The following is a 14,776-nucleotide window of genomic DNA, read 5'->3' as shown; positions in this document are numbered from 1 at the left end:
CTCTAATTTGTGGGAATTCTTAAAATACCCTTCAAATTTCAAAAATTCCAAGAATACCCCCAATATTTTGTTATAAATTCCCAAAATGCCCTTCAATTTTTTTAAAATTCACAAAATACCCCAGGTTGTGAGTAAATTTCTCCAAAAAAAATTATCTTTTGTAGCTTTTCATAAGAAGGCTGATTGTCTATCATACAAGATGTTAAAACTAGAATTTGAGTTGGTTATGCGGGCTTTGAAGATGAATTGCTTCATTATTTTTAGACATAACTAGTAAAACGGCGTCGCCTTCGGCGGCGGCATGGCCCCTCTTACTCTCAAGCCTCGTGCAGAACAACCCGTACTGTTACACGACGTCCACCATGCCAGTCCTTGTGGACGTGTACGCTTAGAGAACGCATGCACATGTATAGGTAGCACCACAACAGCGTGACATAGAGAACATCTGCAGAGACACACCCGCCTTTAATGTGTGCTACCAGGAGCACCTACAACTCTCTCCTAGACATGGTGGTGAGAACCTTAGCCTCGTCGGGTTCTGCACTGCCCGTCATCCATGCAACGGGGCCGCCTCCATGGGATCTAAGAACTTTGGAAGGCATTTATAACCTACAGGAGCGTGCATGCACATCTTGTGATTCCCATCTACACACACACGTGCGCTTGCTTGCCCTTCCTCCCTTTACAGTGTTCAAGAAAAATCATTTTTCCAAACATACTAAAGTCCTTTCCTTGAATTTGCCAACACAAAATTTTAGAAAATTAGGTTTGTTTGCGGGTTTTTATACGCTATGTTTCTCTATTTTGGTGTGGAATTTCTTCTTTTCCTCTGGACCTCAACCAAAAATTTTGAAATTGAAAACGGCTCGATATTCAGCTGAGACACATTTTTCCCGAACAATATCCCTCTAGCTACTGCTTCAGGCAAGTGAACCCTAAGCAGATATCGAATCCAAGCTCACATCCTTGATCACTCCCATTGAAGAAAAGAAATCGCGTATACGGTATGGTTGTGAAAATGAGTGGGAAATCAAGGCACCCTGGCTCCAAATATCAACTTATCAAATGAAACCACAATGGCCGTCCACACCACATGCCATGCTAGTTGTCCTTAGCCAAAGCTCTTTGATTAATCGTTGTTAAATAGCATTGCTTCCATAACCATTTTTGCTCTTATTGCGGGTGTATTTCTTTCTCTCTTGTTGTTGCTGCTGTGAAGCAAATTCTCAAGCAGTTCTTGTGATGACCCTCACAAAAGCAGACCAATTACGGTGCAACACGTGCGAGAAAAGAGGGTGAGAAAATCATCCAATTAGGTCACAAATGTGGCTGGTGGAAACTAAAAAAAAGCTTCCAAGACCTCAAGTCCTCGACGCCCACATCCCGCCATAGCTGCTTCTACGCGTTTGTGGGTCGTGCTGAGGGGATGCAGGATATGAACGGCGCAATGGTCACCCTCACAAAAGCAGACCAATTACGGTGCAACACGTGCGAGAAAAGAGGGTGAGAAAATCCATCCAATTAGGTCACAAATGTGGCTGGTGGAAACTAAAAAAAAACTTCCAAGACCTCAAGTCCTCGACGCCCACATCCCGCCATAGCTGCTTCTACGCGTTTGTGGGTCGTGCTGAGGGGATGCAGGATATGAACGGCGCAATGTCGGATGCAAGTGACCATGCCTTTCCTTGGACTCCAGCTTTGCATTCACTCGAAGCAGGCAACGCTTAGGCATCTCCTTCAGTTTCATCTTGGCCACGCCGGCCAACTCCTCTAATTTCAGGCAACGGTCAAGCATCTCCTTTGATTTCATGTCCACCATGCCGGTAGCTCCTTTTCTCGGTTGCCGCTACATCTCCCCTTTCGTGTTTCTTCTCATCATATGTTTTACTCTTCTATTACGGCCGCTGGCCGAAGCCTGCTTCTTCTCTCTCTCTCTCTCTCTCTCTCTCTCTCTAACTCTACCATCTCTCTCTCTCTCTCTACATGGACACATACCAATGATTTGGCGCTCCATAGCAATGTGCTCTCTCTCTCTCTCTCTCTCTCTCTCTAAAAACGCAGCCGTTTTTTGACCTAGTAGACAGCAGTCCACTCTTTTGATCATAACTTCTTCATCCGAACTCCGATTTGGGTGATCTATAGCCTCAATCGAAGAGCACGAAGTCCTCTACGCATTGATGTAAAGACAGAAATTTTCAGAGTTATGGAAGGCGTTTCTGTAGCAGCATTTCCAAAGTGAACAGGTTGAACAAAATTGATTCTCATCTCCTATTTTACATACAATGTCTTCCGGCACTCGCAAGGGTTCTTCTTCTTCAACAAGGTCCACAACCATTGTGGAAAATGATCCAAAATCTCCTAAGTGTGGAGATAGCAACACAACCACCCAACCAACGACATCGAAAACCATGATCATGGCGTACTTGGTATCATTGCAAGAGACCGTAAACAAACAAGGCGAAGACTTACGAGCACTTGTAATGGAGAATGGCACACTAAGGGTACTTGTGGTTGAGAATGAGAATCTCAAGAGGACACTTGAGATGCAAATAACACGTTTGATGCAACTTGAAGAGGAAGTCAAGGAATGTAAACGCTCTCTTGTGGACTTGAATGCTTTGAAGGAGCGGATGAGCAAAGTAGAGCATGACCATGTATTGAAAGAGGAGAAATTTGACACTATGATCCGGGATGTATGCGACATGAAAAATGTATGCACAAACAAGTCTTGGGCTGATGTATGTGGTAGCAATGTGGTTTCTAATTCCTCACTCATGCAAGCTATGGTTCAAACAAAGAATGTTGAGAATGTGGATGTGGAGGAGTTGAAAGAACGGGAGCGACGTTCCAAGAACATTGTTATTCGTGGAATTTCCGAAGAGAAGTTGGAGACACCTCCTTCTCTTGCCATTGTTATTGAAGATTTCTTCAAAACGCGCTTTGGCATGTTCGGAGTTATGGTCTATGGAGCACATAGAGTGGGGAAGCAAGGAGCTCCTCGCTCGGGAGAACGGCCAATTGTATGCACCATGCCGGATGAGACCAAGCGGAAGATTATCCTTGATAATAGTTGGATCTATTTGAGGGATACAAAATGTTTTGTATGTGAAGATCGCACTATTAAGCAACAAAATATGCGTCGCAAGGCATATGAGGAAAAGAATAATAAAAACAAGGAGATCTCTCATGAAGAAAATGTGTGCAAGGAGGAGGCAAGTCTCTCAAGCAAATAGGGATGCGTGACCTATGAGACCGAGTTACAATTGAAAATATGCTTTTAGAATTGTAATGGATACCCATGGAATGCGGGGGTTGGCATTGATGAACTAACAAGCAAAGCCGATGTTGTACTTCTTGTTGAAACTTGGGAGCATGATACACAAAGGATTAACGGCTTGGAGGATTACAATGTACATTCATTGATGTGGTCAAAGAATCTCAAGCAACGAAGAGGACAAGGAGGGGTAGCATGTATGGTTAAGAAAGGATTGAAAGATTTTGTATCAATTGTGAAAGATGACAAGTACAAACGTTATGTATGGCTGAAAATTATGACACCAAAAAGAGCACCCATTTTTGTAGCCGGTTGCTACATTCCTCATCATGATTCTCCTTTTATGCTTGCATGGATAGAGATCAACCATTTTCTGATTTGGAAGAGGACATGCTTATTTCAAAGGTGAAGGTGATGTTATTGTATTTGGGATATGAATGCTCGCACAAAAACATTGCAACATGATACTCAACAATATGATATGCCATACATTTCAAGGGAGTTGGAGGAAGTTCACTTGTATGATCGTACTTCAATGGATGAGAAAGAGCCGGATCACTATGGAAAGTTACTTTTACACATGTGTAATAGCACGGGTATGCTCATTGCCAATGGTGTATCTTTGTGGAGTGGAACCAATGGATTTACATGTAGGAGACATAATGGGGATAGTGTGATTGACTATATGCTACTCTCCGAAGCCATATGTATCGCATAAAGAGTTTTATGTTTGGTCAATGGACCCCGGAATCCGAACCACGCACCTTATGTATTGACCTTTCATGTGGAGAAGCAACTAAGCATGATAATCTCAGCCAAAGGAAAGAGAAGTTATCACTATGTATGGATTTCAAACGGGCACCAATGTACATTGAAATGGTTGAGCAAAAATTATGGATGACAAAGCTTCAATGTGATGCACCATTGGAAACTAAATGGGAAGCTTTCAAGAAAGCTATTTGTTCCCAGCCAAAGGAAAGAGAAGTTATTCCACTATGTATGGATTTCAAACGGGCACCAATGTACATTGAAATGGTTGAGCAAAAATTATGGATGACAAAGCTTCAATGTGATGCACCATTGGAAACTAAATGGGAAGCTTTCAAGAAAGCTATTTGTTCTTGTGCGGAAGAATACTTTGCCATAAAGCATCTCCATGGTATCAACAAAGATAGATCACGCAAAAAGTGGTTTGATAAAGAATGTCAAGATGCTCGAAAGTCCTTGATAAAGCTTGATGCAACTATAGACAAAGACAACTATCAAAGTCATTTGCATACATACAAGGCATTGATTCAAAAGAAGAGAAGAAGATAGGAAGTAAAGCAACAAGAATTTCAAGTCCAAGAAAAGGCACATGCATGTGAAAGATTTTGGAGAAACTTGAGGGGCAAGTGGGTTGAGAATTTTGGTAACTTGAGTCTAGTGGATATGTACACACAGTGTAGGCAATTATATGAGCAAGAAAATGTTGAAAAAATGCCATTTTATGGTTCACTCCCATGTATGCCCTCTTTTTTTTACTATTGAGGATGTATGCGGTGGGCTTGAAAAGTTGGCCACTCGCAAAGCGGGAGATCTTCAAGGTATCAAGCCGGAGATGATCAAATGGACGGGAGATTTTACCCATGAGTGGATGTGTGATATGTTCAACCTTGCACTTCAACATGGTATGCCTTATGATTGGAGTACTAATTGGGTTAAGCCTTTGCATAAAGGAGGGGATGTAAAGAATGTAAGCAACTACCGGACTATAATGATTGGGTCTCTTATGGCAAAGTTGTTTGGGTGCATAATGGAGATGAAATTGAGTGATTGGGCTGAAAAGAATGACAAGCGTGCAAAGGGACAAGCGGGTTTTCGTCGATGCCATAGCACCATTGATCATCTCGTCACTCTTCGTGTTCTCATGGAGGAAAGTCGGTTGAAAGGCAAGCGATTGTATTGTTGTTTTGTGGACTTTAAGAAAGCCTTTGATATGATTCCACGTAACAATTTGTGGAGAAGGATGGAAGAACTCCAAGTGCCAAGTGAGTTTATGCTTGCGGTTTCTCGAATCTATGAGAAGGTGATTTGTCAATTGCGCATGGAAAGAGAAATTTCAGAAATTTTTGTAAGCACTATTGGGGTTAAACAAGGATGTCCATTGTCACCAACTCTCTTTGGTCTATGCATCGATCAATTGGAAAAAATGGTACTTGACTTTATGCAAGAAGAAGGCATTGAAGAGGTCACTATTTGCAATGCGGTAATCATGCTTTTGTTGTATGCGGATGATGTAGGGCTTCTAGCACATACTTTAGAAGATGCACAAAAGCTTATGGTTGTCCTTGAGAACTTTTGCTTGCATAGTGGGCTGATTGTAAATGAATCCAAAACAAAGGTTATGCTTGTGAAAACCAACCATAAGGAGAAGCCATGCATTGTGTACAACAATGAGACACTTGAAGTTGTTGAGAGCTTTAAGTACCTTGGCCTTGAGGTTCCATCCAATCACAAGTGGCATGAATGTGCTATGCGTAGTTTGGAAGCGGGAAAGAGAGCATATTATGCATTTGAGAACATGTGTAATGCGGGAAACATCAAGTGTTTGGTTCTCAAGAAGTATCTTTTTGATGCATTGGTGACACCGGTTCTTCTTTATGGAGTTGAAGTGTGGGGCGGGAGCATCTCAAAGTCTACTTGGAAAGAGTTTGAGAATGTCCAAAAACGTTTTCTTACAAACTTTCTCCAAGTTAAGACACAAACACCATATATTCTCCTACTTCTTGAGTCGGGATCTCTTCCAATTGAGGTTATGGGCATGGAAAGGGTTGTGGAGTACATGATAAAGATGCATCGAAACCCCTCACATCGACTTCCTACAATTGCATGGGAAGCAAGCAAAAAAGTTCAAAAGACGCATAAAAGCAAGATCTTGAGCACGGGATGGATGCAAGACATAAAGAAGTGGTTTGGGAGATGGGATGCATTACACTTGCTACATGATGCTTCAATTGACTCTCAAGTGAATGAAGCTTTTCTACAACGCCAATGTATTACGGCTTGGGAGAAATCCGGTGGGTCACGCTTCATACATTACACCACCTATATTGCCCCCAACTACAAAACCATGTTCTTCTCTGAGAGAGGAAACCGTACTCACACTTACATGCTTGAGCCTATTCCCTTGTCCGCGATACGCACTATCACAGCGATTCGGCTTAGCTTCCATTTCCTTCGATGCGAGATAGGGCGTTGGGGCAATGGAGAAGAGTCAAATCGACTGTGCACATTATGCTCACTACAAGTTCGAGAGTCTGAGTACCACACACTACTAGAGTGCTCAGCTTTTGGTCACATCCGAACTTGCTTCTCTCACATTTTCAGCCATAACTTAGACCTACACACTTTCCTCTCCCAACCAAAGTGTGGGCTCTCCATTGCGACTCTCATCACTACAATTTTGGAGCATCGAGAGTCACTCATCAGCCATACACATACTACATCACATGTAGCTTTGGTCCCATAGGTCATATTTGACCTCCGAGGACGATAATAAAATCTATCTATCTATCTATCTCTCGCTCTTAGCAATTCCGTATCCATCTACTTCAATCTTGAAGGATCAACCATCAAATCTACGTTTTGAGTCTCCTCGATAGTCGTCGCTGATCACCTCAATGTAGGAGGCAGTGCTGGCTATCCAATGTTGAGCATTGCTAAAAGACCTCTCTCCCTCTCTCTATAGATATCTCTCTCTCTAGCATGAGAGATGGAAGGCGACGCTCTCTCTCTCTCTCTCTCTCTCTCTCTCTCTCTCTCTCTCTCTCTCTCTCTCTCTCTTTCGAGGAAAGTGTGCCTCGAGTGTTCAAGAAACGTGTGCCTCAGCTTCTAAGGCCTTGAGCCGGTTGGAAAACCAAATCAGCCAAGTGAAGGGGGGAGAGGGAGAAAACCTGCTTAGAAAATTTTTTAAAAAAGAGTAAAATTGCAATAATCATGGTTATTTTACCTTAAAGGGATTTTGTATGTTTGTGAAATTAATTTTTCCCGTACAGTCTGCTCCCCGTTGGTAGTACTCTCTCTCTCTCTCTCTCTCTCTCTCTCTCTCTCTATCTCTCTCTCTCCTCTCTCTCTCTCTCTCTCTCTCTCTTCTCTCTCTCTCTCTCTATCTCCCTCTTTTCCCCATATATTCAGCCATGAGCTCTCCCTACATACCTTCCTCTCCCAACCACGATGTGGACTCTCTATTGCGACGCTCATTTCAGCCATTTTTGAGCATCGAGAGTCACTTATGAACTCCACTCACACCACGTGACATGTTCATTTGGTCCCATAGGTCATATTTGACCTCCCAGGACGATAATAGAACTATCTATCTCTCTCTCTCTCTCTCTCTCTCTCTCTCTCTCTCTCTCTCTCTCTCTCTCTCTTCTCTCTCCTCTCTCTCTCTCTCTCTCTCTGCTCCACAGAGAGAGAGAGGTTTTGAGTCTCCTCGATAGTCGACGTTGATCACCTCAACGTAGGAGGCAGTGCTGGCCATCCAATGTTGAGCACTGCTAAAAGACCTCTCTCCCTCTCTCTATAGATATCTCTCTCTCTAGCATGAGAGATGGAAGGCGACGTTCTCTCTTCTCTCTCTCTCTCTCTCCTCTCTCTCTCTCTTTCTCACTCTCTCTCTTCTCTCTCTCTCTCCCCCTCCTCCCCCTCTCTCTCCTCCTCTCTCTCTCTCTCTCTCTCTCTCTCTCTCGTTCGAGGAAAGTGTGCCTCGAGTGTTCAAGAAAAGTGTGCCTCAGCTTCTAAGGCCTTGAGCCGGTTGAAAAACCAAATCAGCCGATTGAAGGGGGGAGAAGGAGAAAACCTGCTTAGAAAATTTAAAAAAATAGAGTAAAATTGCAATAAAAATGGTTATTTTACCTTAAAGGGATTTTGTATGTTTGTGAAATTGATTTTTCCCGTACAGTCTACTCCTCGTTGGTAGTACTCTCTCTCTCTCTCTCTCTCTCTCTCTCTCTCTCTCTCTCTCTCTCTCTCTCTCTCTCTCTCTCTCTCTCTCTCTCTCTCTCTCTCTCTCTCTCTCTCTCTCTCTCTCTCTCTCTCTCTCATGAATGCGTAGGAGTGCATACGGAGACTGGTGTGATGATGCATGGACGCAAGTATGCTTGCATGGAACCAAGCCAGCTTCGTGGCTCCCTATCACGGTCACGGTTCACTGGTTTGAACTTTGTCTTCACTGAGCGGCGGAGTTGAGTAGCGGCAAATACTCCTTGCGTTCGAAGTGCGCAGGCCTGCCCAGGCAGTGACCTCTCTCTCTTTCTCTCTCTCTCTCTCCTCTCTCTCTCTCTCTCTCTCTCTCTCTCTCTCTCTCTCTCTCTCTCTCTCTCTCTCTCTCTCTCTCTCTCTCTCTCTCGGGCTCAGACAGTCTCTCTTTCTCCCTCTGTCTCGCTATCTCTGAGCAACGGCAATGAGTAGCGGCAAATACTCCTTGCATCCGGAGTGCGCAGGTCGGCCCAGGCAGTGACCACTCTCTCTCTCTCTCTCTCTCTCTCTCTCTCTCTCTCTCTCTCTCTCTCTCTCTCTCTCTCTCTCTCTCTCTCTCTCTCTCTCTCTCTCTCTCTCTCTCTCTCTCTCTCTCTCTCTCTCTCTCTCTCTCTCGGGCTCAGACAGTCTCTCTTTCCCCTCTGTCTCGTTGTCTCTGAGCGGCGGCAATGAGTAGCGGCAAATACTCCTTGCAATTCGAAGTGCGCAGACCGGCCCAGGCAGTGACCATTCTCTCTCTCTCTCTCTCTCTCTCTCTCTCTCTCTCTCTCTCTCTCTTCTCTCTCTCTCGGGCTCAGACACTCTCTCTTTCTCCCTCTGTCTCGTTGTCCATTTGCGTCACCGCTAAGCTTCAAGGAACATTGCCAGAACTGAGTTGTTGTTGCCACGTGTAGGGGGAGGGGGGAGCCGGAATCCCTCTAATTTGTAGTGCGCAGGCGGCCAGGCAGTGACCACTCTCTCTCTCTCTCTCTCTCTCTCTCTCTCTCTCTCTCTTCTCTCTTCTCTCTCTCTCTCTCTCTCCTCTCTCTCTCTCTCTCTCTCTCTCTCTCTCTCTCTCTCTCTCTCTCTCTCGGGCTCAGACAGTCTCTCTTTCTCCCTTTGTCTCCCTGTCCATTTGCGTCACCCCTGGGCTTCAAGGAACATTGCCAGAACTGAGTTGTTGTTGCCGTGTGTAGGGGGAGGGGGAGCCGGAATCCCTCTAATTTGCCAAAATACCCATCAAAATTTAAAAATTTTCTAATTTCTAATTTATCTATTTTGGTCAGATTGTTCAAGATTTTTTAAATCTTTATTCCTTTTCGATAACTGAGATCCATTTTTGAGTGCTAGCATCTCTCTGCAGCTCTGTTTCTCTCTCTCTCTCTCTCTCTCTCTCTCTCTCTCTCTCTCTCTCTCTCTCTCTCTCTCTCTCTCTCTCTCTCTCTCTCTCTCTCTCTCTCACACACACACACACACACACACACACACACACACACACACACACACTTACATGCTTGAGCCTATTCCCTTGTCCGCGATACGCACTATCGCAGCAATTCGGCTTAGCTCCCATTTCCTTCGATGCGAGATAGGGCGTTGGGGCAATGGAGAAGAGTCAAATCGATTGTGCACATTATGCTCACTGCAAGTTCGAGAGTCTGAGTACCACACACTACTAGAGTGCTCAGCTTTTGATCACATCCGAACTTGCTTCTCTCACATTTCAGCCATAACTTAGACCTACACACTTTCCTCTCCCAACCAAAGTGTGGGCTCTCCATTGCGACTCTCATCACTACAATTTTGGAGCATCGAGAGTCACTCATCAGCCATACACATACTACATCACATGTAACTTTGGTCCCATAGGTCATATTTGACCTCCGAGGACGATAATAAAATCTATCTATCTCTCTCTCTCTCTCTCTCTCTCTCTCTCTCTCTCTCTCTCTCTCTCTCTCTCTCTCTCTCTCTCTCTCTCTCTCTCTCTCTCTCTCTCTCTCTCTCTCTCTCTCTCTCTCTCTCTCTCTCTCTCTCTCTAGTCTCCAGTCACACAATATTCGAAAAAAACCATTCTTGAATTTGCCAAGAGGAAATTAAAAAAATTAAGGTTCTATTTTTCTCCTTTCGCGCTTGGTCTCAATCGGCATTTTTGAAATCCAAAACGGCACGATATTAAGCTGAGACACATTTTTCGGAACACTGCGAGTCCAGTGCTATTAATCGCTCGTGCGCCGCTGCGGTCTCGAGGACCTTAATGAGGCCGGCCCAGGCAGTGACCTCTCTCTCTCTCTCTCTCTCTCTCTCTCTCTCTCTCTCTCTCTCTCTCTCTCTCTCTCTCTCGGGCTCCAACAGTCTCTCTTTCTTCCTCTGTCTCGCTGTCCATTTGAGTCACCGCTGGGCTTCAAGAAACATTTGCCAGAACTGAGTTGCTGTTGCCACGTGTAGGGGGAGGGAAGAGCTGGAATCCCTCTAATTTGTGGAAATTCCCAAAATACCCATCAAAATTTTTAAATTTTCTATTTCTAATTTATCTATTTTGGTCGGATTGTTCAAAATTTTCTAATCTTTATTCCTTTTCGATAACTGAGATCCGGTTTTGAGTGCTAGCATCTCTCTGCAGCTCTGTGTGTCTATCTCTCTCTTATGAGTTCCTCTCTCTCTCTCTCTCTCTCTCTCTCCTCTCTCTCTCTCTCTCCTCTCTCTTCTCTCTCTCCTCTCTCTCGTCTCCACTCATGCAGTATTCAGAAAAAACCATTCTTGAATTTGCCAAGAGGAAATTTAAAAAATTAAGGTTCTATTTTTCTCCTTTCGCGCTTGGTCTCCGGCATTTTTGAAATCCAAAACGGCACGATATTAAGCTGAGACACATTTTTCCCGAACACTACGAGTTCAGTGCTATTAATCGCCCATGCGCCGCTGCACTCTCGAGGACCTTAATGAGGCTGCGAGGATTTTGAGGCTACCAGTCTCTCTCTCTCTCTCTCTCTCTCTCTCTCTCTCTCTCTCTCTCTCTCTCTCTCTCTCTCTCTCTCTCTCTCTCTCTCTCTCTCTCTCTCTCTCTCTCTCTCTCACACACACACACACACACACACACACACAGACTCTCTCCCCTGTACAGTGTTCGGGAAAAATCATTTTTTCAAACATACAAAATTCCTTTCCTTGAATTTGCCAAGAGGAAAATTTAGAAAATTAGGCTACTTTTTGAGGGTTTTACACTATTTTTCTTTATTTTGGGGCGGAATTTCTCCTTTTCCTCTTGCCCTCAACCGGCATTTTGGAAATTGAAAACGGCGTGATATTAAGATGACACATTTATCCCGAACACTTCACGGCCCTGTGTTGCCTGTCAGTCTCTCTCTCTCTCACACACACACACACTCACACACACACACACACACACTCTCTCCCCTGTCACCAGTGCTCGAGAAAAGTGTGCCTCAGCTTAGCCTTGAGCCGATTGCAAAACCAAAGTAGCCGGTCCAAGGGAGGGCAAGAAGGAGAAAAATCTTCTTAAAATACATGAAAAAAATGTAATTTTGCAAAAATATTGGCTAGTATTGTAAACTTTCCGGTTCAGATTTGTCTTGGAGGGAATTTCTTATGTTTGTAAAAATGAATTTTCCTGAACACAGCTGTCACGGCCCTGTGTTATCTTTGGAAATTGAAAACGGCGTGATATTAAGCTGACGCATTTTTCCCGAACACTGTGCGCGCGGCCCTTTGTTGCATGTCAGTCTCTCTCTCTCTCTCTCTCTCTCTCTCACACACACACACAGACTCACGACCCTGTGTTGCCTGTCAGTCTCTGTCTCTCTCTCTCTCACACACACACAAACACACAGAGACTCTCTCCCCTGTCACGGCCCTGTGTTGCCTGTGTCACCGGGTGCAGGGCTCCCCCGTACACACACACACATCACCCCTGGTCAACCTCAGCATGCGTCGCGCGTGTCAAATCACTCACGACATGAAGACTCTCGCAGTGCGCACTGGCTCCGTCTTCTCTCTTTGTCACACACACACAGGACGCTGGGCTGCAGGGCACAATCCCGCCGGATGAAGCAATTGTCGACACGTGTCCGGGGGGAGGGGCCGGAATCCCTTCCCCCATGATCTATTACTCTCTCTCTCTCTCTCTCTCTCTCTCTCTCTCTCTCTCTCACACACACACACACACACACACACACACACACACACACACACACACATAGACTCTCTCCCCTGTCACCAGTGCTCGAGAAAAGTGTGCCTCAGCTTAGCCTTGAGCCGATTGCAAAACCAAAGTAGCCGGACGAAGGGAGGGCAAGAAGGAGAAAAATCTGCTTAAAATACATGAAAAATAGTGTAATTTTGCAAAAATATTGGCTAGTATTGTAAACTTTCCGGTTCAGATTTGTCTTGGAGAGTATTTTTTTATGTTTGTAAAATTGAATTTTTCTGAACACAACTGTCACGGCCCTGTGTTGCCTTTGGAAATTGAAAATGGCGTGATATTAAGCTGAGGCATTTTTCCCGAACACTGCGCGCGTAGCCCAATGTTGCCTGTTAGTCTCTCTCTCTCTCTCTCTCTCTCTCTCTCTCTCTCTCTCTCACACACACACACACACACACACACACACACACACACAGACTCTCTCCCCTGTCACGCACTGTGTTGTCTGTGTCATCGGGTGCAGGGCTCCCCCGTACACACACACACATCACCCCTAGTCAACCTCAGCATGCCTCGCACCTGTCAAATCACTCACGACATGAAGACTCTCGTAGTGCACACTGGCTCCGTCTTCTCTCTCTGTCACACCCACACAGGAGGCTAGGCTGCAGGGCACAATCCCGTCGGATGAAGCAATTGTCAACACGTGTCCGAGGGGAGGGGCCGGAAGCCCTTCCCCCATTATCTATTAGTATAGATTGCCTTTTTTGCGAGGTAATTTTATGACAAATTATATGTCAAGCACTGAAAAATGGATCGAAACTGTCGAAAAGGAATAAAGATTAGAAAATCTTGAAGAATAGATACAAGGGTACTTTGAGGATTTTTTAAACTGAAGTGCTATTTTGGGAATTTCCACAAACTAAAGGGGGTGTTTTGATAATTTTCCCTTTAAAAAATAAATTCATTAAGTAGCGAGCAAGATATCCCCTTGTCTTCACCGGCATTACGAGTCATAACAATTCTCTACAACAGCCCTTAACTAACACCACGTCATTTCGCACCTTGCACACGTCAACATGAGGGAATAGTCTTTCACCAATTGAACACAATGGCCCTCCTAACACTTGATCTTCTAGTGGGAAATCTAGACCCTTCTCCCTTTCTTTGTAGACCCTAACGCCAGCCATGTCTCTAGGCACAATGTCCATAGAAAAATTCACAACCGCATAAGCCTAGGTCAATCTTCACAAGAAAATTGAGTCCTCTTTCACCCCCACATCAAGTACCCTCTCTCTCCTATGGAGTATGTGCCACAATACCCTTCTCTATAGAAGCATGCCATAACTTTGTGTTGTTGAACACAACTTTTTTTTGAAACTAAGGTGGATTCAGGGTAGGCAGTGAAAGAGAAATGCAAAAGGGTATCGATGTTCCATGGCGAAATTTGATTGGTTGGAGTTGAGGCACTCTTCTGTCGGGTCCTCCATCCCCTCCCCCCCCCCCCCGAGAGTTGATAGCCTCTCTCAACCCCCTTCAGTTTCACTTTTCCTCCTCCACACTATTCACACTAGGCGACGACAGATTTGCAAAGACTTGTTTTTTCGTCGGTTCAGTTTGAACCCAACCTAAATATGTTAGCATGCGGACATGTATGTGTATATATTAATTTGTTCGAGGTAGTGAGGGCAAACATGGAAATGGAAATGTTGCAAATTATAAAGTATAAAGCTCATCTTAAGGGTATTGGAACTTCCACTTGTATTTAAATTGTTACCCCCACAAAGATATTCCTTGAAATTTAACTAGCCACTACCTCGATTGCAAAGAAGTTGGTCAACTTAACACACTCTTCAATGGCAGGGATAGCTTGCACAAACCTGAGATGAATACGTCAACCCCTTTTCTAGCCATAATTTATAGTCTGTAGTTGCTTGGATTTGCTTTTGCTCGGAAATCCTCGCTTGGCGAGGGGGATCTCTCCTCCATATACATTTAGGAAAAATATTTATTTTAGTATATCTTTACATAAGGAAACACTAGTGATCTTTTCACCCATTTTGTTGTCGCACGCGCACACACACACACACACAGAGATGCTTCAGAACGCGCATGCAGGTGAGAGGGAGGTAGTAGGGTGTACCCAAATCTGTTTTAATGTTTAATAGAGAGAATTGGGGAAGATCCCCTCTGGCAAAGCAAAGTGAGGTAAATCCTCCTCCTAAATTCATGTTGTGAAAATTCTTGGGAGGTAAAGAAAGTCCCACATCGCTTTTCTCTCTCTCTCCCACATCGCTTCTCTCTCTCTCTCTCTCTCTCTCTCTCTCTCCGCGCACGCACCAGAC

At 44.5% G+C, this 14,776-nt stretch overlaps 1 protein-coding gene across 1 annotated transcript in view; it reads right to left on the bottom strand.

Moving 5' to 3' along the window:
* Nucleotides 1-1,819, bottom strand: part of LOC147434026 (uncharacterized) — a 37,100-nt gene extending 35,281 nt beyond the window's left edge. The window contains exon 1 of the mRNA XM_086489566.1: nucleotides 1,675-1,819. Within this exon, the coding sequence (XP_086345692.1) occupies nucleotides 1,675-1,819 (145 nt within the window). The remainder of the gene's footprint in view (nucleotides 1-1,674) is intronic.
* Nucleotides 1,820-14,776: the final 12,957 nt, after the last annotated feature.

Source organism: Adiantum capillus-veneris, chromosome 19 (assembly GCF_014529385.1).
Source record: "Adiantum capillus-veneris isolate H3 chromosome 19, ASM1452938v2, whole genome shotgun sequence".
Taxonomy (NCBI): domain Eukaryota; kingdom Viridiplantae; phylum Streptophyta; class Polypodiopsida; order Polypodiales; family Pteridaceae; genus Adiantum; species Adiantum capillus-veneris.
Note: the sequence above shows the minus strand (reverse complement) of the source record. Positions and strands in the feature narration are given on the sequence as shown.